This window comes from Microcebus murinus, chromosome 21, assembly GCF_040939455.1.
Source record: "Microcebus murinus isolate Inina chromosome 21, M.murinus_Inina_mat1.0, whole genome shotgun sequence".
Taxonomy (NCBI): Eukaryota; Metazoa; Chordata; class Mammalia; order Primates; family Cheirogaleidae; genus Microcebus; species Microcebus murinus.
This window is the reverse complement of record NC_134124.1, coordinates 25,259,208-25,285,349: the sequence shown is the minus strand read 5'-3', so window position 1 is coordinate 25,285,349 and position 26,142 is coordinate 25,259,208. Positions and strand designations below refer to the sequence as shown.

Genomic DNA, 26,142 nt, shown 5'->3' with positions numbered 1-26,142 from the left:
TGTCCTGTTCTGAATACTCTTTAACAAAATTGGTATCTCCATTTTCTTTGACCAGCATGTGTAAGGATCAAGACATCAGGAGTTATGATTTAGCACAGTGGCTCTGAACAAATATTTTGGAGTCAGTCAAATTCAATATTTACCCTTCCATTTAATAGTTGTACGACAACAAACATAAAAAAAAAAAAAATCAGCCTCTCTGACCCTTCAGAGAGACCCTTTCCTCATCTGTAAAATGAGGTTAATTCCTCTCTTGTAAGGTTATTATGAAGATAATAGTGATAATGTGTTTTTCGATTTTACCCTCTCATTTAATAGTTGTGTGACAATGAACATAAAAAAAAAATAATCAGCCTCTCTGACCCTTCAGTTTCCTCATATATAAAATGAGGTTAATTCCTCTCTAGTAAGGTTCTTATGAAGGTTATAGTGATAATGTGTAAAGAGGGCAACATAGTTCTCAGTACATGGTAAACACTCAGTAACTGGTAAATATTAATTAAATATTAAAATATTAGTCATTATTAGTTTTTTAAAATAAAATTTATCATCTCCAGACTGGTGATGCTTCCTTGTATCTTTTACGTGCTCTGTTAGCATGTAGGATGCAATTGTACCCTTAAAGGAGAGTGTTATTTAGAGAGGAATATTGTATGTAAGAAGTTTTAAAGTCAAATCAAGGAAATCAAAAATGAGTTTCAGCTGTAAAAATCTATGGCAAACCAACTATGTCAAATTTTATCAATTATTTCTTAGGACAGAATACCTACAAGCCATTTTGACTAGATTAAAACAAAACAAAGTGGCCAGCTAACATTCTAGATTCCCACAATTTCTTTTTTTTTACCAAGTATGAAAGGTTAGAGGAGATTCACGTTGCGTTCTGATTACACAATGCTTTCTTTTGTGTCCGCATATCATGAATAATGCTGGTCTATTTCTTATCAAGAATGTCCCTTCTTTTCAACTGTAATTCTGAAGTTATTTTTGTTTTTCAAAGATCAGGCACATAGAATCAGCTAAGTATTGTTGGCTGCTCTGGAAAAATCAGTCACTAGGAGAGGGATTGAATTTTTCACCTTCACTTGATGGTTTCCTAGGAACGGAAGTAGTGTGTCAGATCATCTAAAGTGATTTTTAAACTGTGCTTTGTCCTGAGGTCAGGGAGGGATGAAAATGGGATGCTTGCCCATGTTGACTCAATGAGTACTTCCACATTTTTCCATTCTCTCTTGTGTACTAATTTCCCTTAAGTTTTTGTTTTAAGAAGGGAATTTGTAGCTCTTACAAATAATTCCTGCCCTGTCATTTGATGGATGCAAAAACTAAGCCTCTTGGAGAAGGTGCAATAGCCAAGATTGCATAGCAAAGTTAACAAATATTCTGGGATGTGACCTGGGTTTTCCTGTACATATCCAGTGTAGATTCCGCTGTGCTAACCAATGAGAGGAATGAAATAAAACTTATAAGCTGATTCCACATTAGTCCATGTATTCAGCTCAGTTTCTCTGAAAAATCCCATCTACCTGCACATAAAAGTTCATAAGCAAGTGTCACTTAAACAGTTGCCTTCCCATGACAAATTAAGTTGTAAAGTACTAACATTTTAAAAAACAAACATCAAGCCAACGTGAGGTCTACTGAATAATTTTTTCTCTGGAGTAGTTAAAAAAATATAATTTCTATCCTAGTGTTAAGAGAGTCCTTCCTGTTATCCTTTGCATTCTTCTATTTGTGCATGCGTGTGTGTATGTGTGTGTGTGTGTGTGTGTCCTAGTAGAATTTGCCTTTGATTGATTTCACCCACTATTCTTGCTCAGAATTCAAATTTTCAACTCTCTTTATTTTTCTTTTAAGCTTGATTTTGTGTCTCTGTTTACTTTTCTGCTAATTACTGAGTATATGCGTACTTGAGAATCTAGTTATTTTTGTCTATTCATCACCTTGGTTCTTGCATATCTGAAATGCCTCCAATATTCCTATTGCATCAAGAAACCTAAAACCACCAGTTTTCTAAATAAAGCTATACCAAAGAGATCTCCATTGGAGGGTGTTCTTTATTCTGCATTCATGAAATTCTGTGTGTTGTCTTTATTCATTGTGTCTATTCTTTTGTTATGCAAAGCCACTAAGGTTCTTTCAATCTATTTATTCCTAGTGCCTGGAATTGATTTTTTAAAAATAATACACTTATGAAAAAACAACTTATTAGAATTTTATTCTCTGTTAACATTGGTCTGGAAAGACCAATGTTTTCTAAAGACCGGTAGCATTTATCTATATCCAATTTACTTTGACCATCAGTCCTAATCCAGTGGCATCAGTCGACTTAATTAGCACGTTCTCTACTTTGTCTTCCAGATTTTTTATAAAGATATTAAACAAAATGGGACCCAATATCGATCCTTGTGGGACCCTACTGGAAACCTCTCCCCAACTAGACGGACTACCAATTACGATTTCTCTCTGTATACGGTTAGATAGCCAGTTTTTAATCCATTTATTTGTATTTCTGTTGGAGCCAATTTGTTTAGCTGTTCCCTTTAAAATAATGTATGGTGACTTTGCAGATAACCTATGGACATGTATCCCACAGAGACGTGGGGACAAGTTAAAATTTTTTTGTGAGGCTCTAGTTGGGTTTTCCCAGGTTTGTTTTATCAATATAGCAATGGTGAGCCTAAGCCTTAGTTTCAATTCAGGAATTGTTGTTGTGCTAGAGAAAGAAACTAAATGGGCCATTTTGAGATTGCTTTTCATTTATACTGAGAGGATAGAGTATCATTATTTGTTAGTTTTGTTGTTTTGTCTGATTTGGGGAGCTTGTTTGTTTATTTATTTAGGTTGAGTAGGTGGAAAATTAGACATTTATTCTATTGGTTGACTCAGAATTCAGGAACATATTTAGATTATTTGTGTCCAAGAATATTATACCTGCATCAAGTCCTTGTTGGTTTATTATTTATTTTACCAATAAGTAGTTTTTGGTAGGCCTGGCACTATTATAATGATAGATAAGGGGCAATAATTTAGACTGTTTCTTATCAAAACTCTTGACTTAAGCGAACTCCAATTTTAAAAAAAGCCTATTTTTGGCTAAGACTTACACTTTATTTTCTGAATCCTCATGTTTTATGATACTAATTCACAAATTGTCATTTGTATTGCCCTCCAAATTGGAGAAGGAGGAGGAAGATAGATGATAATTGTTACCATTCCACCTTATCTTCCACTATTTGTCCAACTCCAGTTTTTAAATTTCTATTTCTTGCTAAGGCAGTGAATTATATGGAATGTTGGTGAATCTTTCCTATGAGGACTTGATGCCAGATGAGCTTCCATTATGATATCTTCTACGTGTCATGCTCTTCCTTAATTTTATTGCTCTAACTGCAGAGCCCTTGCATACCTCTTTGTTGTTGCCTTTGGGGTAGGGGGCTGGTATGCATAACCTGTTGAATGGCTACTTTGTTTTGGCATTGGGCATTTTATTACTTTTCAACTTTATTACTTGTTCTGTTATATAGTAACAGTCTCTGATAAATGGTAATAGATTCCAGGAGAAGAGATGTTTGAAACATTGTTAATCACTACTTCAGTCCTAATCCCCTAAACATCCAACATCTATTATGTCTGTGCTCTCAGGTTACATCATTTATGTTGTTGCTGCTGTTCTTATATTTTTTTAACTCTTGTTGAGATTAAAGTAGACTGATTTGATTGGGCATCATTCTGAGTAGACTGTTAATCATGCAAAAGAAAACATGTTTGAAAGTTGGAGTTTGGATTTATGATGAAAATCATTGAAGAATGTTGTATTTTTCAAAACAAAAATCAAAGCATGCTGTGTGATTGGTCTAATGACTGGGTAAAGTCCCATGAAAATTCATAATATCCTCAGACCATGAGTATATTTTGAAAAAAGCGTGCGAAATTGGTGAATTAAATTTTTCAGTTGATGAGTTGAAAGAGTTCATGCTCTCTGATACCATATTTTAAACCCTTGTTGGTCAAGAACTCTTCCTCTATTTTATAAAATATTATGTCAAAGAGAATGCTAATGAAATTGAATTTTATACATGGATATATGAATTTTCATGTTTTCTGCTACTTTTCTCTGTTGGGTGTGTCTTTACTCTGTCCTTTGAGTCCTCTTTTAAGTTCATACTTAGACTATAAGACAAAGACTAGTATTTAAAAGTCCATATAATGGGCTCTCTATTAAACTTGTAACCTGTATAAGCATCAAGATGTATGTAATAATCCCAAGAGGCACTGGGAAGATTGATAGATTTTAGAGTCATGAACTGGGTTCACATTTAGGCATTGTCTTTTATAAGCTGTGTGACATTGGACATATTTAACCTTTTCCAATCTTTAAGTTCCTCAACTAAAAATAAAAAACATTAATTTCTGTCTTATGAAGCAGCTGAGAGGATTAAATGATATAATTATTTTAAGGTCCTTTCTCAGTACTAGGAAAAGAGCATTCAATTAATACTTTAAATTATTCTGGAGATCTTGGCAGTCAGTGTATATCTTTTTAGGTTTTTAGGTCTATGACTATCTTTATGATTATAAAATTAATGATCATTCTTAAAAATGTGTGCAAAAGTGAAAACCACCTGCGCATAATCGCGTAGCTATAATCATTGCTAATATTGCCTTCTATTCACATTTAGTGACATACTTTTATGTAAATAATCATATACTACTATTGTATGATTTTTTCCACTTACCTTTTCATATGTTTAAGTATAACTATACTTCATAGCTATAAGATATTTAATTGAATATAATTTATTCAATACTCATTATTTGTTCAATATTTATCATAATTTATTTAATGAGCACCTGTTATTAGATGGTTATATTGTTTCTAAGTGGTTTTCCATTATAAACAGTCTAAAATAAGCATGCTGACATATTCACACCCTATTGTTTCTAATACATTTCTTAAAATGGTATTACTGTGTCCAAAAGTATGTGCCTTTAACATGGTGATATATATTGTGAGTTTTTTCCCTAGAGAAGTTCTGCTGTAGTTGACTACAGCACTGAGAATGTGGCAGTACACACGTATACACACAAACACATACACACACAATGCATGCACACAGTCCCCTGCCCGCGCAATGAGGAAGAAACAGAAAACATGTTTAAAAATGCCCACTTGTGAAAAGTGTTGGCAACTTGGAGAGATGGAAGAATCCAAAAATCCAGTGTAGTTTCTCTCCTCTCCATCCAAAAGCCATAGAGACAATAGAAAAACAAAACAAAAACAATCAACACCAAACTCAAATTGAGAGACTGCAAAGAGGCAAAGATGCATAGGTAGGGCCAGTAATCAATGCACGCAGACTCCAGAGAAATCTACCCAAGCTATCTTTGCACAAATGGCAAAACCCAGTAACAGTGTCTCCATCAAGATGAATCATCTGTCTAAACACAGAAACAGCGAGGCAACAATGTGAGAAAACCACCACACGGGGAGGGAAGAACTCAATGTGCCTAAGACCTATGATGGCCCTTTTATTGATATATATTCCAGGATAAACAAAAATTTTCCATAACAAAATTTTTTCTCACCAAAAATTAAAAGAATGTATGAAACAAAAGGTCAAGCATGAGATATTAAATAAATGGAGATTAAAAGGGAGAAAATGAAGGCAAAGCAATCTGTACAGAAGCTAATAAATCAATCTAAAACAGTAAGAGAATCGATGTGGTAAAAAAAGAAAAAATCCAAGTTGTATAAACTCATGCCAAATGCAGAGGAAAAAAGATGTAGAGATAAAAATCACTTAGGGGAAACATAATAAATATACAGGACAGGTACCATAGGTTAAACATTCAGAACCTTAATGTTAGTGAAGTATAGAGTGGAAAAAATGGAATAGAAAAAAATATTTGAGTCTAATGCCAGTAACTAATTATAATGATGATAATAATAAACACTTCTTGAATGTCTATTATATGTTTATATGCTTAGATACCTACATATATTTTGTTATTCCATGTAGTCTTCATTATTACCCCATGTTGTTTATAGTTCTAATTTTATAGATGATGAGCTGAGACCCAGAGAACATTATTAACTTGCTCAAGGTTAGATAGCCAAGCAGTGGTTAAATAGAAAATACAACTACAGAAGCTTCTTTCTTAATGATACATTATATATTTGTACATCCCTGTAATTAAATTCATTAATCCCATAATTATATTATGGATATGTATAAATTCCAAAAGAACACACTGAGTTCCAAGATAAAAATTATGCAATCTTGTTAATACCTTATTATATTCCTCTGAAATCACTAAACTTTCAGTAAGAAAAAGTGATTGACCTACAATGAAGAGAAAAGAGAAAAGATAGGTATCAAACTACTGTATAGCAGTATCAAACTTCATAAGACAGCAGAAAAATGTTTATAGGTTTCCAAGGGGGAGAATATGAAACCTAGGAATATAATTATCAGTATAAAAACAAAAGAAGGATACTCTGTCCTAAATATATAAAGTTTGAGGGACTATAGCATCCATGAGTCTTTATTTTTAAGAAATAATGTCTTAATACAACAACCTAGCACCCAGTAAAGGGTAGTCAAAACAACAAACTTCAGAATAGGAAAAACCAGCATGCTAGCAGTTAGAACTAAGGATGGCATTTACAACTTTACAACTCCAGGAATTAAGGTTTCTGAATAAAAAATAACTGAAATATTTTTAAAAGCTAGATACTGAAAATGTGTAAAAATAATAAATGAGAAAAATAATCTTAAAATGTAAATCAAAATTATGGATAGAGGTTATTGAGGAAAGAGGAAGTATTTGCTCATTCATAACAAGGAGTTAGTGTTTATTTTTTTATTTTTAGAGTCTGTGAATCAAGAAATAGAAGATTAAAGATATGGTTAAAATTAACATAGATAACTTTTATGACAGTGTTTCTCAAGGGGTATTACATAGACAACCTACATAAGAGTCACCTGGGATGCTTCCTTAAAAGTAGGTTCTAACTTAGCCATCATACATAAAAATTTTTAGTGAGGAAAGCTGAGAAAATTGTGTTTTATTCCCTCATATTTTTGTGGTTTACACTAAAGCATGAAAGCCTGAGGACATTTATGGCAGAAGAATCAAAAGCTGGCAATACATCTTACAAAAATCTTGCATAACCTAAAGGAAATAAAGTAAAGAAAGATAAAGATGATGTAGTTCAATCTAATGTCAGAAATAAGGATAAGGATGACTGAAAAGAAAATGTAGAGCAGAAATCAAGATGACAAAATTAAGACCAAGCTTATCTTTCTAAACTAGTTTATGTATCAACCCACCTATCAAGAGAATAAGATTCTCAGATTGAATCAAGGCACTAACCCAGCAAAATGCGTTTTATTAGAGATTCGTCTAAAGTAAAGGTATTGGGAATCATTCTAATTAAAGTCACATGCAGAAACAAATGAGGCAAATCCAAATCCAAAGAAAGCTAAGAATTTATTATTATTGCTATACAACAATGAATTGAAGGTAAAAAAGTCAAGACCAAGAGATATTGTTATAATTATAATAATTATAATACAAAATAAAGATATAATCACTTTAAATCAATATGATTCAAATCAAAATATCATCCAAGTGAGTTAAAATGTTAGGAAGTCAAAAGAAGAAATGATGGACACATTAAGTAGTATATCTAGAATATTTATCATTTGTATAAACTTTAATGTATAACTTGTGTCAAAGATGCAATAAAAATTAAATTGAATAAAATAATGGTAATTTAAAATACTACATAATTAATCCTCAAGGATGTGGTGAAAATAGTTAAAATTGTCAAAGTAGCTTCAAACACATTTCTAACAAGTAATTTAAAAATGGAAATAAACATAATTCAAGAAGTTAGAAAAAGAACAGCAAAATATCTCAGGAAACAGAAGAAAATAAATCATCAAGGTCAATTATAAGTCAACAAATTAGAAAATTAATTAACCCACAAATAAATCAAAGTTAGTGCTTTTAAAACATTGAAGTAAAATAGAGAAATAATTGTCAAGAAATGGCTTATTTAAGAAGCAAAAAGGAAGACAATATGAATACACTACAGTAGTAATTTTTGTAAAAGCATGGTAATTATTGAGAAAGGAGAAATTAAAAGAAAACTGTGCACATATCTTAGAAAATGTGAATAAAATACATGACATCCTTAGAAAATATAAATTAGCAAACTGACCCTTGGAGAAATAGCAAAGAAAAACAAACCAATAACCAAAGATAAACTTAAGAAAATTGACAGGAAAATATAACTCCCACTCCAAGAGAAGTGGCCCAGAGGTTTCAACAATAATAATCCTATCAAATATGAACAATTCAAATACTTCAAGGGGTATTTGAACTCTTGCAGATCATAGCAGAGAGAAGGAAAAACTTCCAGTGATTTAGAAAGTCACATACGATAATTAAGGTACAAAAACTATATTTTAAAAAGCAAAAGTACGTGAAGGAAATAGTGGGTCCACTTCACTAGTGAATATCAACAGGGGAAATTCTTTAAATAAATGTAGCAACTTGAATCCAGAGAATATGAAAATGAAACTGTAAGTGTATAGTAAAGTTTCAAAATATAAGGATAATATTATCTATCTTAGTATATAAGTTGAAAGAGTGAAAAACCTTTTTTTCTCAAATATATTTACAAAGGTTCAAGTATACAAGGAACATATATATCTTATAAAAGTTTGAAACTTTTTACCCTTTCAATAGATACTAAAAGGGCTAGCAATAAAAATTCAGTATTAATTCTTGGTTATAAATTTAAAGTCCCTTAGGAAATCTAGAAGCAATGAATATTTCCTTGCCATGGGTCTCTCTCTCTATTTTTCTGTCTCTAGCTATCTAACCAAAAGCTCCATCTCTGGCCTCTTGCCTTAGGATGGAGCAGTAAAGGCTGGAACATGATTTGGATGTGGATGCCCACCACCACCACTGTTACTTAACTTCTAAAAAAAACTATCGGCCAGTGCAATTACATGAGAGAAAATAAGGAATGTAGGAAAGGGAGGAGAAATAATTTCATTGTTAAACAAACAAAATAAAATTATTCAAGCAAAATATAAAGGAATTAACTGGGAAAAACCTTTAGAAACAATATGAGAAGTTAGGGAAGTTCTCATAGCTTTCCTATATAAAAAGTTTATAAACAAGCTGGGTGCGGTGGCTCATGCCTGTAATCCTAGCACTCTGAGGCCGAGGCGGGCGGATTGTTCGAGTTCAGGAGTTCAAAACCAGCCTGAGCAAGAGCGAGACCCCGTCTCTACTATAAATGGAAAGAAATTAATTGGCCAACTAAAAATATATACAAAAAATTAGCCAGGCATGGTGGTGCATGCCTGTAGTCCCAGCTACTCGGGAGGCTGAGGCAGGAGGATCGCTTGAGCCCAAGAGTGTGAGGTTGCTGTAAGCTAGGCTGACGCCATGGCACTCACTCTAGCCTGGGCAACAAAGTGAGACTCTGTCTCAAAAAAAAAAAAAAAAAGTTTATAAACACTAACAAAAAACATAATGGAAGTGACGAAGAAGAGCCCCTTTTACCAATAATAACTTTTAATAAAAGAAAACCTTGGGTTTTTTTTTTAAAAAAAAGACTTTATTTTTTTAAAAAATCTCATTTTAAAGAGATCAGCTCTTTATAAAGTATTCTGAGTTTAGTGTAATTTCATTGGATATTCTGGTTTTATTCTGGTTTTGATTGCTTTGGTGTTTTGTTTTAGAAATTTGAAACAATAATTCTTATGTTTATTTGAAATAAAAAATATATATGAAGAATCAAGAAAATGAAAAATAATAAGAGAACAATATCTCTACTAGAAGTATAAATGAGTTATAAAACCATAGCAATTAATGCAACATAGCATTGGCCCAGTATACTCTATACAAAGAGTAAAAGAAAAGAAATTAACTTGGAAACATAAGAAAAGTATGTTCTTAATAAAAGTATAATTAATATCATTGGAGGCTGAGCACAGTGGCTCACACCTGTAATCCTAGCACTCTGGGAGGCTAAACTCTGGGAGTTTGAAACCAACCTGAGCAAGAATAAGACTCTGTCTCTACTAAAAATAAAAAAAATTAACTAGGTGACTAAAAATAGAAAAATATATCTAGGCATGGTGGCACACACCTGTAATCCCAGGTACTTGGGAGGATGAGGTAGGAGGATCACTTGGACCCAGAAATTTGAGATTTCTGTGACCTAGCCTGATGCCACGGCACTCTAGCCTGGGCAAAAGAGACACTCTGTCTCAGGAAAAGAAAAAAAAAATATATATATATATATATACACACACACACATATCATTGGGAATATGTGAATTATGCATTTAAAAGAACAGAAACCATGTGGAAATATTTAAATGCAGTACCACATAGCCAAACTACCTCTTCCTCCAAATTAAATTTTAGGTAGGTCAAAGATCTAAATATTTTTCTAAAAAAGAGTAAAAGGCAAGAAATCATGTATAAATGTTTTAATAAACATGGATTAAGTAAAACATGACAGAAAATACAGAATCCAGAAAAGAATGATAGTGTATTTGACCTTGTAGAAATATTTAATTTCTATATTTTTATTTTTCTCTTTTACCATTCTTACCAGGTCAACCTTTCCTTTCTATAATGATCTACAAGATTTTTGTCTTATTTCTAATAACATTTTTTGAAGCACATGGTTAAAATATGATAAAGTAAAACCCATCTGAATCCCACTGTTTTCCTGAGAAAAGAAAACCACCAGTGATATTTTCTAATGTGTTTTCTCATATATTTTTAATATATGTATTTATGCCTGTATATTACCTTCATTCCCATTTTCCTTCAGCAGCACTGGTTATTCATTGCTTTTTGCAGTTAATAATGGGTATAATCTTGTTATTTTAATTTGTATTGTTCACATTTCTTAAACAGTTGGGCATCTTTTCAATATCTTTATGTACTGTTTGAATTAGCTTCCATGTGAATTGCCTGTTCTTATTCTTATCCATTTTTATTAAGAATTTTTTGTTTTCAGTTTCAACAGTTTTACATATAATAAAGATATTAGTAATTTATTAGTATGTACATTTCAGATATTTCCCCCAAGCTCTCATTCATATCATAACAAGTTTGTAATTGTTGTTACTTTATTTATTTATTTTGAGACAGGGTCTTGCTCTATTGCCCAGGCTGGACTCAGACTCCTGGGTTAATTGCAATATGCCCGCCTCAGCCTCCCAAGTATTTATATTGTCCAGTTATTTGTACTTTTGTAAACTGTAGGTATTCTGTAATGACTAAATTCCTCTTGAAATTCCAGGTTAAGCATCTGGTCTTCTAAATTTTTCTGGGAGTTTCTTTTTTGTTTTTTTTCAATACTTAATTCAGTGTTTCATGGTTTACATTTAATTCATCTTGAATAATGTATTATTATTAATGTAGGATTGTTCAATTTTATATTTTCCAGAGATAAAACAAGTAGCACCAACATTATTTATTTATTTATTGAATCTGTTTTTTCTTTTTTTTTTTTTTTTAGTTGGTTTAGTTGTTCCCTTTATTTTTTTTTTAATTATTTTTTTTTATTTTGGCATATTATGGGGGTACAGATTTTAAGGTTTCAATAAATGCCCATTTCCCCCCCTCCCCCCAAAAGTCTGAGTCTCCATCATGACCATCCCCCAGATGGTGCACATCTCACTCACTATGTATGTATATACCCGCCCCCCTCCCCCCTCCCACCTGCCCAATACCCTATTACTGTAGCACCTATGTGTCCACTTAGGTGCTACTCAGTTAATACCAGTTTGCTGGAGAATATATCTGGTGCTTGTTTCTCCATTCTTGGGATACTTCACTTAGTAGTATGGGTTCCAGCTCTAACCAGGAAAATATAAGGTGTGCTATATCACCATTGTTTCTTAGAGCTGAATAGTACTCCATGGTGTACATATACCACATTTTATTAATCCATTCTTTGATTGATGGGCACTTGGGCTGTTTCCACAGCCTTGCAATTATGAATTGTGCTGCTATAAACATTCGAGTGCAGGTGTCTTTTTTGTAGAGTGTCACTGGATCATTTGGGTAGATGCCCAGCAATGGGATTGCTGGATCAAATGGTAGATTCACTTGTATCGCTTTAAGGTATCTCCATATTGCTTTCCACAGAGGTTGAACTAGTTTGCAGTCCCACCAGCAGTGTAGGAGTGTTCCTCTCTCTCCGCAACCACGCCAGCATTTATTGTTTGGAGATTTTTTGATAAAGGCCATTCTCACTGGGGTTAAGTGATATCTCATTGTGGTTTTGATTTGCATTTCCCTGATGATTAGAGATGTTGAGCATTTCTTCATATGTTTGTTGGCCATTCTTCTGTCTTCTATAGAAAAATTTCTGTTCAAGTCCTTTGCCCACTTTTTAATGGGGTTATTTGATTTTTTCTTCCTAATTTTCGTGAGTTCTAAGTATATTCTAGTTATCAGTCCCTTATCGGATGCATAGGATGCAAAAATTTTCTCCCATTCTGTAGGTTGTCTGTTTACTTTCATGACTATTTCTTTGGCTGTGCAGAAGCTTTGTAGTTTGATCATGTCCCATTTATTTATTTTTGTTGCTGCTGTGATTGCCTTTGGGGACTTCTTCATAAACTCTTTGCCCAGGCCGATGTCTAGGAGAGTGTTTCCAACTTTTTCCTCTAGAGTTCTAATAGTTTCATATCTTAGGTTTAAGTCTGTTATCCAGCGTGAGTTGGTTTTTGGGAGAGGTGAAAGGTGTGGGTCCTGTTTTAGCCTTCTACAGGTGGCTATCCAGTTTTCCCAGCACCATTTATTGAAGAGGGATTCTTTTCCCCAGCGTATGTTTTTGTCTGCTTTGTCAAAGATGAGATGGCTATATGAGGATGGTTTTATATCAGGATTCTCACATCTGTTCCACTGGTCAATATTCCTGTTTTTGTGCCAATACCATATTGTTTTAATGACTACAGCTTTGTAGTATAGTTTGATATCTGGCATATTAATGCCTCCCATTTTGTTTTTGTTGCCTAGAATTGCTCTTGATATTCGGGGTCTTCTTTGGTTCCATACGAAGCGTAAAATTATTTTTTCTATATCTGTGAAGAATGCTGATGGGATTTTAATAGGTATTGCATTGAATCTGTAGATCAGTTTGGGTAGTATAGACATTTTGACGATATTGAGTCTGCCGATCCACGAGCATGGTATGGATTTCCATCTGTTTACATCCTCTGCTATTTCCTTCCTCAGTGTTTCATAGTTCTCCCTGTAGAGGTCTTTTACCTCTTTGGTTAAATATATTCCTAGGTACTTTAATTTCTTTGTTGCTATTGTGAAGGGAATTGAGTCTTTGATTTGGTTCTCAATTAGATTGTTGTTGGCGTATATGAATGCCTCTGATTTCTGTGTATTGATTTTGTATCCTGAGACTTTACTAAATTCATTGATCAGTTCCAGGAGTTTCTTGGTTGAATCCTTGGGGTTTTCTAGATACGAATCTGTTTTTTCATAGGTCACATATGGAGAGTGGCATGGGGTGGTAGGGGCACTTTTGTTTTTCACTTTACATGTTTATGTAGTGTTTGAACAATTACAATTAATAGTTATCACTTTTGAAACTTAAGGAAGTGTGTGAGCGTGTGTGTATACACAGCCTCACCTCATTTGCCAGTGTAACCTTTTCATTACATTGTCTCTCTGCTTGTGTGAAACACGCACTCACCATGCCTACCACACACAGACACACCACACACAGACAAAATTCCTACTTTTTCCAATTCATATATCATGTAACCAGAATAACCCAAGATAATTACAGCCTCATCTAAATAACACATTGCATATTTCTAATGATTTCTAATGATTATTTCTGTCAAGAAAGACTGAAAGAAAGAAAGAAAGAAAGAAAGAAAGAAAGAAAGAAAGAAAGAAAGAAAGAAAGAAAGAAAGAAAGAAAGAAAGAAAGAAAGAAAGAAAGAGAGAGAGAAGGAAGGAGAAAGGAGTGAAGAGAGTCAAAGAGGCAAGAGGGAGGAAGGAAGGCAGGAAGGAAGGAAAAAGTAAAGAGAGAAAAAATGGTCCAGCCTGAACAGAAGCTGTCCTGCCCTGAGCATAGGCAAGCCCTTGCTGATCACCTTTCTTGTCAATGTTGTTACCAGAGATTCAAGATTCTAGTGACACACTTACACAATGAGTAATATTTTTCCAATCTTGTACATACCTATGGCAACACTGCTCATGGCTCTCTGCAGATACAAAAAAAAAAAAAAAAAAAAAGCAAGTAAAAAAAAAAATTAAGTCAGTGTAGTAGGCAGAGGCTCAGGAGACCTGGGATTACACTCTCTCAACTCTGACACTTAAAAAGCAATACGTATATATCAGAAAAGTCACTCTCCAAGATCTCATCTACTGTAAAAACCACATAGTTCTAGAACTCTCATCGACTCTTCTTTACTGGGTTTCATTAGTCCCATTACCTCCTTTCATTAAATCTACTTTCATTTATTTCTACTGCAAGCCATTGCTAATTAATTTACAATTTGTATACACTTACACAGAGTATATATCTTACTGTTACTTAAAGATGATTTTGCTTTACAAGTTTCTTTTAGGAAACGTGAAAAAGTCCATAGAGAGAAATATTATAATTTCCTGCATTAGCAATACCTAAAGTACTTTGAACCCAATTTCTCTCCTAAAAATGACTCTTCTATGATACTTGTTGTATATTTTTGAAATAGCTAGAAGAGAAGATCCGGAATGTTCCCAACAAAAAAAATAGGTGGATATCCTAAGTATGTTGATGTAATCATTACACATTGTATGTATGTAACAAAATATCACACATACCCCATAAATAGGTACAATTAGTATGTAGCAATAAAAAATAAACAAAAATAATAAAAATATATGCTTCTTATACTGGATAATTTAGAATGTAAATTAAATAGTTCTGTAAGTTGCATAGTAAGTAGTAAGTAACCAAACAAGCAGGCTCTATTAGATTATAATAATAATGGATCCTGGCATAGTGTTTATTTATCTCAGTAACAACCAGACATGTAGAGGGTAGATGTAATTCCCATTTCATAGATGAGAAAGTGGAAACAGACCCTTAGGAAGTCATTGATGAAACAGGCTCCCAGGACCAAAGCCCCTTGAAACTTCCTGCATTTCCTTTTCCTTTGCATGGTCAGTTTCTCTTGAGTCCCTTCTGATTCAGTGAACCTGGTCTTCTCCAGCCCTACAGAGGCAGAGACTTAAGTATGACTCGTGTTCTTTCAATTGGGCTTTTTTTCCAAGAATGAGAACCACAACCATTGAGTTAAATTTTGAAAACATATTCATTCTGTCAGAATACTTAGGTCACCCACAAGCCAAATTTAATAAACTACAGAAAAAGTTTATATACAATACTGTGTGGTTTTTCAAACAAGTAATAATACTTTGCCTCTTTGTGTGCTCAATTTCCATTCTAGAATGTGAAATATAACACCACTAACATAGGTCTACCATTTACTAGATCACTACTGGAAGTCAAACCCATCTGTAGTGAATTATTGACAGTTTTTAGGAAAAATGTGCAATAGTTTTCAATTTTATGACAAAAGTATACTTTCTAAAGCTCCTGAATTTAGTGAAAGACTTACATATACTATGACATTTGATTTCTTTCCTTATTTCATTTCTATCTGTTGATACATTGATGGCATATTTTACAGTTGATAAAATCTCATATTTTAGGAAATTTAGTAACAGTTTTAGTATCATGAAAGCAGTGCTTACTGGGAAATCTCTGGACTGATTATTAACTGTTTGTTTAAAAAAGAAAGGAGGGAAGGAAGGAAGGGAGAAAGGGAAGGAGGGAGGGTGGGAGAGAGGAAGAAAATAAGGAAGGAAGGAAATGAGAGAGAGAGAGAGAGAGAGAGAGAAAGCTATTTTCCATGGGCAGATTTGGGAATCAAGGGCTGGCATTAAATTTTTATTAACCATCTTTTTGTGAATATTAAATTATTTTGTAAAAACAAAACAAGTACAATACCTCCAGCAAGTCTTGTTATGTTCCTAAAGAAATTAGGAATTTTTTATTGCTTCTGCTGAGAAGAGGTTTGCAGGATGACTTGATGCTTATTTAATCTTGGCAAAGGGCACCTAGGGAGATATAACAAAAATGGGCCTTGACATAATTTTGAAATCTCCCTCAGCAATAAACAAGCTGTCTCTTTGCCTCTCAACACTTTTGCTAACTTGTACTGCGGGAAATTTCTGGAAGCTGGAAGGGCTTCAAGGACACCACAGCAGGCTTCCTGCCCTGACTCAGAGGTCCCTGCTGTGGTACCCTAAAGAGGGGTTCGGGTTAAGCATCTCTGGGTCATGGGAGGGCAAGCCTGCTAACCCCAGCCCCCCCCTCTTGAAAATACACTGTCATAATGAGCCCTCATGTGTAAGCACTGCTTTATGGGGCATTTCAAGTGTCCTCAGCCCACGATCAGGGATCATTTAGTTTAACAGTTGCGAATGTTGGCCCCTGAAGCCAAAGACATAGGCTATATTCCTCTGAGAATCTTTCAGCTACACTTTTGCTTCCCTTATAGTAACCAGCTGCAGGATAACATGAAATATGTCTCACAAGGGGCACAGATTGGGAAGGAACATCACAAACGTTTCAATTATCCAGCAAGTATGTATCAAATTAATGCTTCCAGAGAAGAGACTAGCACTAGCAGTCATTGGCTGAATCAAACCTACTTGATTTTGGAATGGAGACAGCCTAGAGTCCAAGCCCCAAGACTGACTCTCATTCTCCGTATGAACACGGACAAAGCTCTCTGAGCTTCAGATTTTTCATTTGTAAAACGGGGCTTACAGTTCCACCCTGAAAAGATGGTTTTAAGGATTACAGGAGGAAGTATAGAGGAAGTACTTAGAACAGTGGCTGACATTTGTGAGCAGTAACATGATGTTGGTGTCTACCATGAAATGAATCACAAAGGCAGAACGCTGACTTTTCCTGTTTCTTAAGATTCCTTTCTAAATCAGTAGCATTGTCTCTCTCTCTGATGGAATAGTCCACTGCCTATATGGTATTCTTTTTCATAGTACAAGATAATCAGAATGGGCAGCCTATGGTACAGATAATACATGCTACTGAGTTTCAAAGGAGGGAGAAGTTACCTTGAGTTGTATATTCAAGAAAAACTTCACAGAGTAAAAGGTACATTCCATGTCAATAAAAAGGGAGCAAGGAGATACTCCGTCCAGCCAGGATGTACACATCTACCATAGAATAACTGTAATTTAACCCTGGAAACAGGTTTCAAGGATCCCCTCATTTTTATGAATGAAGAAACTAATACCAGACAGGGAGGGTGACTAGTCTTAGGTCAACAGCAGTTTTATAACAAAACAAGACTGTACCCCAGTTCTCTAGAATAACCTGCCCACTGGGCAGCACTGCCTTTCATTCCTTGACTTGACAGTATGTTAATAGCTTGACCTGCATCTTTCCTCAGTCCCTTGCATTGTTCCAATAAAGTAGCTCTGAAAAATGTGAGTGCATAGGAAACCATTCTGGCGTAGTGGAAAAGGGTTCTAAACCTGCTGGTCCACACTGTGTAACACTGAGCAAGTCACTTCCTCTAGCTGAATTGCTAATGATATCTTTTAAAGCTTGCATTTACCAAGAGCTTACATAAAGCCAGGAGCTAGCCAAGTACTCTAGTGGCATTATCTCTTACCATACACTGCTCCATGACTGCATTTTATAGAGGGGCATCCTCAGACCACAATACCAGTACAGAGTGAAGAGCTCTAGCCCCACCCTGGATTTACTGAATCGAAACCTCTGATCACCCCAATATATAAATTCTAGCAAATTCCCCAATTGATTCTGGTGCTCACAAAAGTTTAAAGCTTGCTGATTTACTAGATACTCTCATAGTCATCTAAAATTTTACAGATGACAAAAGCTGAAGCCCAGAGAGAAGTAACATATTCAAAGTCACACAGCTAGTTAGTGGCTAACCTGGGACTTGAACCCAGGTTTGTTTGTTTGTTTTGCTGCTGTTTGTTGGTTTGCTGTGTTTTGAGGGTTTTCGATACTTGACCCACAATCTAGCTGAGAAATTTTATTATTTAGCAGAGCATTGGATTGTCAGCTGGGCTTGATAGTCTTTCCTGCTTTCCTGGATTCATAATTTTCTTCACTTCCCAACTCAACTTGCAGCCTATGTCTTGTAAAGTTTAGCACCTTTCACTGTCTGCCGTCGTCTCCAGATCTCAGAGCCAAGGATAATTTGGTGTTCGAATGGAGCAGAGAGATATTTGACAAGGCTGTGTCAAATTAACAGCAGTTCTAACAAGAGAGTTGAGGACCGAGGGTGGATGGTGCATTTGACAAATGCTCACTGGAGTGATTTACCGTGTAATTGGCCAAATGTACAGAAGCCACCAGACTGTAGCTGGACAAGGGATCCCTGGCTGAGGTGGGTTTCCTAGTTCCCTCCACAGCTTAGTCTTCCCCTAAAGATTTAGTCAGCACCTTTGTGATTGTGATTCAGCATGAGGAGCACAAAAATATTACCAATTAACTGCTCTGCTATTTACCAATTAGAGGATGAAGGCTCCATTTAGCAGACTTGTACAGCTATCCAAGTTTCTTAGAAAAATCCTCCCCCATTTTTAAAATCCTATAGTTACTGACTTTTAGAACTTTAAGAGATTTAGGATATCACCTAGCCAGTGCTTTTCAGTGTTTCACATGCGTAAAAGTGACCTAGGAATCTTCTTAAAATGCAGGTTCTTATTCAGTTGGTCTAGGGTGAGGCTTGAGATTCTGCATTTCTAACAGACCTTCCAGGGATGCCAAAGTGGCTGATCCATGGGCCACACTAGCTAGGGAGGACCTAGCCCAGGGAATGCAAATGAGCTATAGCTTGAGTACCCACTCACAATGATTCACGGTTGCTGCCTGGAGAAGGTACTGAGGATTCTGTAGTTGCATCTGGAACCAGCTGGTTAATTAGCTGAGATTATCACAGGCTTAAGAATAGGAAACCTACTTCAACAAATGTCTCCCTTTGGCATGCAGAAACCGAAGCCCAGAAATTTCAGTGACTTGCTCAGGGTCACATAAGCTAGCTAGTGGAGGATCCAGGACTAAATAAAGCTGGAATGTAAGCCTAGATTTCTCTCTGTGTGTTGCATATTTGAATCACAGATTAGATGAAAAACTGTTTTAAAATATCTCTCCTCCATTCTATAATTGGCAGAACCAGGCACAGAATCCAATTTAGATTTAGGAAACCAAGGGTACTCAGCCTAGCTCAGCCTCTGAAGAGCTCTGCAACTTTTGGAAAAGAACTTCTCTGGGCCTTAGATTTTTTTATCCGTGAGATGAGGAAGTCCATGCCTGGTCTTTTGAATTTACTCTAATGTTGTACAGAGCTATGAGGTAAAAGATAGGAAACCACTTTGACAAAACATAAAGGATTTGAATAAATGGAGGGCATTTTTTGTTAAAATTTCTGTAGGATAATATTAACCTTTCTTTACAAGATTGTTGTTTATGGAAAAGAATACATATATACACATACACACAAAACCTTGTCATGGTCCTAGGGTGAATTTTAGCTGAAATGATTACAAATTACTATTTTGAATTTTTATTAATGAACCTCTTTTGATTTTTCTGCTCACCTTTAATGTGTTTGGCCTATGAAAAGGATGCATAGGCATGGGACAAGAGAGAGAGAAAGAGAAAGAGCAAGCCAGCCAACATTTCGTTGATGGCATCTTGTTCAAGATTAAGATGGCTTTTGGTAGCAACAAGGCTCTGTGTTTCTCCATTCATGTCCATAATGAGAGATGGGGGTCTGCTTTTACTCAAAGCCTTTAACAAACCTTTCCTTTATTTAACTGACTCAGTTGACTTAATTCTTCCCATTCCTGAACCAGTCTCTAGAAAGGGAAGAGGAGTACAAAGATTGGCTTGAGAGCAGTCACATCTGGAGCAGGGCATCTGTCTCTCCTTTTATTACAAAGGATGGGATAGATTCAGTCGCAGCATCCACTGCCAGGGGCTAGAGAGAAAATATAAAGAATTAGTCCTGCTTATATAAATCAGTGAATTTGTATCTTCTCTCCTAGTTGTAGTTTTAAGTTGCAAGTATCATAGTGACGGTTCCCTTTTGTTACAAACATACATACATAGTTACATACCTAGTTAGATATGTCAGACATGATGGTAAGCTCCTTAAATATCTTATCTCAATCTTTAAACAGCCCCTCCAAATCATGTAATTTCATTTTTAAGGTGAAGTGATGTAGCTTAAGTTTAAAGGTGAAGAAACTGAGGCTCAAGTAGGCTATGGAATCTACCCATGGTCAAATAGCTGATCAGTAGAGGAGCTAGAATTCAAAGCTGATTCCAAAGTACATGTCTTCAAGACTCAAGTAACTGTATAAATGGTCTTATTTACACTGGACTTTTGAATCTTCAGAATACTAATGTAAAAGACCATATAACAATGTGATTCTTTTATTATCAGTATCATCATAATGAAATTCTCTTTCTGAATGCATTTAATTTGGAGGATGAGAGACTTATTTCCTATACATAAGTACAGGTGGAAATAAGTTTGAAAACTTTGTTCTGTTGATGGGTGGAAGCTCTCCCCTCCCAAACTTTGATCCTGCTGGCATATAACAAAATGGAATTTTTTAGTTACTTATTGTCTCTGCCCTCTATAAGGATAAAAACAAATAAACAGGGTCCCCAAATTAAGCATCAGGAAGAAACATTATTCATAATCTCTTTTCATAGGCTGATGAATAATGAGGTCTCAACTTTAGACACTTTCCTGAAATACTGAAACTAGAAGATTCATACAGCCTAAGAAGATCTAGAGGAAGCTCCCTGCCAGAGGGCTGTAGCTAAAAGAAGCCCATCTGGACTGATGCATTTATTTGTCTTGTAAAGAGAGGTTGAGCACCTGCTGTGTGTCACCCTGTCGCCATGTCTACAGCTATTTAGTTGGGAACTGGTTTACCATCCCAAACCTCTTCTGATTGTGACATATCACAAGTTCAATTCCTCCATCCCCATACTTCTATAGTAATAAAAGCTAATATTCCTTGGGTTTTTATTAGATGTGAGTTATCTCAATAATCCTCACAACAATCTAATAAGACAGATACTATTATACCTATTTTACAGTTGAGGTAACCAAAGCCCACAAAGGTTCAATATCTTACCTACGATCACAGTTTTGTGACCTTACCTTTATCTCAGGCTGCTTTTAGCCTGACTAGCCTGGCTTTAGCACCTATGTTCTTAAGCAGGATACTACTGCTTCAGCCCAAAAGAATGTGACTTTTTATAGGGTCACCCTGAGAGTTCCTGCAGTCTAGAGGTAAAGACTGTTCTAGCATAGGGCCCTCTCATTTCACAAAGTGGCTCTTCCTAAAATGTAGTCTGACAAAGTTAGCAGAAAAGATCCAAAAGGAAAAGATAAGAGCACTCAAGTTTTCTAACTTGGCACTTAACTTGCATTAGGTCAGCCTTCTGTTTTCCTGGCCAAATTAAATGAAAAACAAAAGAATGTAGGAATAAGGTTGTATACAGAGAGTGTCTCTGATTCCGTGTAGGTGCGGACATGGGGGCTCCCTCGATCTTACCTTTACTTTTCCCGAGACTGACCAGTCCTACCTTTACCTTCCCTCTGACCCTATCTTTAGAAATCCCAGGGACTCTCTGTGCCCAGGCCATGTTCTCTGGCTGCCTTGCCCACTGCTCCCGTACTCTGCCTGCCACTGTTCCTACAGCTGCATGGTGGATGTTCATGTTTCCTAAATGGCTTCCCCTCAAAGCAATAGGACATTTCACTCTTTTAAGAGGACATATAAAAAGTCCTAGGAGGCAGTGCAGCATCAGTCTTAAGGGTGAGGACTCTGAAATCAAACTATCTGGGTACAAATCTCAGATCCCTTATTTATTCACAGTGCTACTTTCAGCAAGTGATTTAATTTTTTAGAGTCTCAGCTTGTTCATCTATGATATGAGAGCTAATCAGTGTACCTACTGCAGAGGATTGTGGTGAGTAACAGATGCAGTAATCCGTAGAGACTGCTTATAACTGTGCCTGGAATGTTGTATGCATGCCTACTAAATATTGAATAATGGTATTAACAGCTGTTTCTGCAGATATTTCTTGAATCCTTAGCAAACATGCACCTCGCCCTCACAGAGACCACATCCTAATGAGAAGACACACCTTAAACAAATACCTGTAGAAATAATAAGTAATTGTAGATGGAAATAAGAGCAGTGAAAAAAGTGTCTGTATTGCTATGATAGCACGTAATAGGGGACCTGATAAAATAAGAGCAAGATCCAGGAAGACTCCCCGATAGAAAGAACATTTGAACTGCGAACATTGAACTGATGAGAGATGTTGTAAGACTAAAGAAGGATGCATGTGGATGTTCCTACTCTCAATTTTATGACAGAGCAAATGTTAAAAATTCCTTGGTTCCATTCAAACAGCTACATATTATTCAGTATCAATAATGTTCTATTAAGAAATTATCTAGAGTTTATAAATTACTTTTTGTAATTAGCTATCGGCCATTCATATTTGTTCTGTAATCACACTGCCCTTAGCATCAGTTATTTTTCTTTGCTGTACACAATGGGCACATGCTTACCAGTATGCATTCTAAGTTGTTTGGACAATATCATGTTGTTAATTACTGCTGAGTCAGTTTCCCTCAGCACTTTTTTTTAAAACACAGCTACTGGATCAAGTGCAAGTTGAGTATTAAACATGTGTCTAAATGTTTACTCACAGGATTCAGTAATCCACATGATTCCATGTACCCTCCCCATCCAAGCCATCCCTGTTCAAGAGATCTATTTTAAAAGGCCCTGCCCTTGTGCCTCTGCCATTTGAGGACCAAAGGAGACTCGGCCTCTATACCAGGGAAGTTCTTTGGCTGTGTTCTCGGCATGCCTGTGGATGCTAACTCTGCTACATCTTTCTGTTACCATTTTTGTTCTGTGTTCACAGGAGTCCTGTCCATATGGTTTGCATTAGGTCAGCCTTCTGTTTTCCTGGCCAAATTAAATGAAAAACAATAGGATGTAGGAATAAGGTTATATAGAGAGAGTGTCTCTGATTCCTGTTAGTGGAGCTGATTATAGCCTATATGGGGTTTTTGGAGTGTATAGGATGAGAAATTCCCTTTTTCTTAGCCTACAATATCTTCCAGGGGGAATATGTTATTAGATTTTTAGGTGGATTTAAACATTGATGCCTTGCTTAGGGGCACAAAAACCAAACATTGGCTCCTCTGCTTCTAGCTTTCAGCTTTATAACTTCCCTCTCACCCAGAACTGAGGCAATAGGTAGTTTTGTATGTCCAGATCCATCCATATTACCTTATGGGACAAAATGGGGGTCAGTTTTAAAACTCGTGAACAGTAGAAAACCCCAAGTCTTGCAGTGACCCAAGCAGATTTGATGACAGCATTTATGTCAGTCATGACCTGCCAGTAAATCTTGAAATTCAGCTTGATCTGCTTCCATGTTTAAACTCACTGTCATAGGTTTTGGCAGATTATGAAGGGGAGGGGTGTGTGGCTGGCACTCCTTTCCCCCTTAGTGATGTGCACTGTCCTCATCTTGGACAACATGCATTAGTCTCAGGGAAAAAGATAGCTCCTCTTCTAGCAGTTAGCTGTTCTTCCCCACCCCTGCGCATTAGAAATGGTTGACTGGAATGTTTCCAGCCTTGCAGAAGGAAGCTAAAACAAATGTCCTCTGTGGTGTTACTTAACCACTTCAGGACCAGTGTCGACTGTAGTCGACAGCCACAGATGAGCGTGCACAGCCGAGCGTCGACTTTAGCCGACAGCTGTGATATGACTTTTCTGATTTTTCATTTATCAAAATAAAATTGTGAACATTTAAAAATAACATAATAAAAACATATATGTTGCCTATTCTGATTTACATTACAAGTAAAGCTACCTGTAAAGTAAAACAAGCTTTCAGTGCTTTAAAGCTTTCCTCATCACACAAGAGCAAAATGCACAGCACAAACTATCGTGCAGACTATGAGTGAGTGCTGGCTGTGGGCAAGGTTTCACGGCTGGTGAGCACCCAACCGAAGTGGTTGAAAATGGGTTGTGAAATTGTGAATTACTAGTTAGATGGTGTGTATAAAAATCTTTAGCAAGTCATCGCCCATAATACTTTGAGTTGGCTGAACCAGCTAATGAAAAGAGTAGATCAATTGTCTCTTTCCAGCTTGGGACTTAAGTCAATATGCCAGATGAAAATTAAACTAGAACAAGCCTTTACCTCTCAGGATGTAAGCTCCCAGGTGTTCAAATTTCTTTGAGTTACCAGGGTTGGGTAGGCAGATTCTCACACCCACCTTCCTGAAACTTGTCAAAAATAGGATTTTGTATTTAGGTAAGCTCATTGTCAAACATAGCTCCATTCCATACTTCCTAAGGATCTGTAATAATTTGAAGCCAGCACCTCTTTTGAATGTAAGGAATGTCTGTTAAAATCGATATATCATAAATATAGTATTCTTCACTTTTTCCTCCTTCAGAGGTTGTTATTTTGATCTCTTTTTTCTCCATCAAATGAAGATGAATCCCTACTTTCAACTGTAATTGAAACTAGTAGCTTGTACTTTATTAAATTAAAAGGAGACACCCAGAAAGAATTCTACTAACCTTCTAAAAGAAATTATTCAATTCATCATGCATGCTAATTGTGCTTTAATAATATTAAATGTAGTGATTTGAATGTACTCTCCTCTCCCCTAAATATAACATTCATCTTCCTATCTCAATCCAAATATTATTCTTTAAATAAATAAATCAGTGATCTATAGTTCATATATCATTCATAATGAAATCCACATGAATTAACACATATATATAAAGGAATCATTTTCCAAGAGAAATTAATTTGATACTGCAAGAATAAAAGGGATGGAAGACACCAAACCACAAAAAATTCGGAAGGTCATTTAGGAGTTTCCAGTGCGGAGGAATACTGCAGAATTTACTGGACAATACCCTACAGGGTGGGGAAAAATGCTAGCACTGGATCAAAGTCATAATCAATTGCAGATTTTTGTTTGCTATTTCACCATTCTCTTTGGTACAGAGATTCAAAGAGTCAAAGATGTTGGCCTTCCCTTGCTCCCATAGAATCTCCATTTCATATTCTGATTGAGTGAACTTTCTTTCACCTCTTAGAATACTAAGTTCATGCTAGGTAATTTTGGAGTGTTTTTCCTTTGGAAAGAGTGCTTTGGATATTCCCAGGTGGTTAACAGTTCATTGCCTTAGCATTTCAAGTCACTCAGGTCACAGTGTCATTTTGTGGAAGATAAAACAGGATCTTCTACCCACTCACTAGTCACAGTAATTGGAAATAGTACAGTTAGGATTTCTTGGGTTTTTACAATTTCTCCCTCTTCTCTTGATGATATGAGTGGGGCAGAGCACTGGGATTTAAGATAGCCCCATTCTCCCTTCTCAAGGTAAACATATGATTTTGTTAGGTTGCTCAGGAATTTGATTTGTTGTTCTGTATGTGACTATAGATTATAACAAGGACATCCCTCCAGACTATATACCAGAGCATGCCCAGATACAGAGGCAAGGTGGCATCAGATCATGGACTCTCTCTCTTTTTGTGTTGGCTCCTTTCCAAGTGAGGATTTTCTGTAGACTATAGATTATAACAAGGGCAACCCTCCAGAGCGTGTACCTATCATGAAGAAAGGTGCAGGAAAGGAAGGAACTGCAGAATTTACTGGACAATACCCTACAGGGTGGGGAAAAATGCTAGCACTGGATCAAAATCATAATTATTTGCAGATTTGTGTTTGCTATTTCACCATTCTCTTTGGTACAGAGATTCAAAGAGTCAAAGATGTTGGCCTTCCCTTGCTCCCATAGAATCTCCATTTCGTATTCTGATTGAGTGAACTTTCTTTCACCTCTTAGAATACTAAGTTCATGCTAGGTAATTTTGAAACCAAACTTAGAATTAACTGATTAATATATAA

The 26,142-nt window shown here is 35.8% G+C and overlaps 1 protein-coding gene across 3 annotated transcripts in view; it reads left to right on the top strand.

The window, feature by feature from the left end:
* The window catches only part of GABRB2 (gamma-aminobutyric acid type A receptor subunit beta2), a 242,058-nt gene that overhangs the window by 200,062 nt on the left and 15,854 nt on the right, over positions 1 to 26,142 (top strand). For 2 of the 3 annotated variants that reach the window (XM_020283723.2, XM_012740678.3), the window contains exon 10: positions 2,362 to 2,475. The exons of the other annotated variant lie outside the window; for it this stretch is intronic. In XM_020283723.2, coding sequence (XP_020139312.1) covers positions 2,362 to 2,475 — 114 coding nt within the window. The remainder of the gene's footprint in view (positions 1 to 2,361; positions 2,476 to 26,142) is intronic. 3 annotated transcript variants of the gene reach the window in all.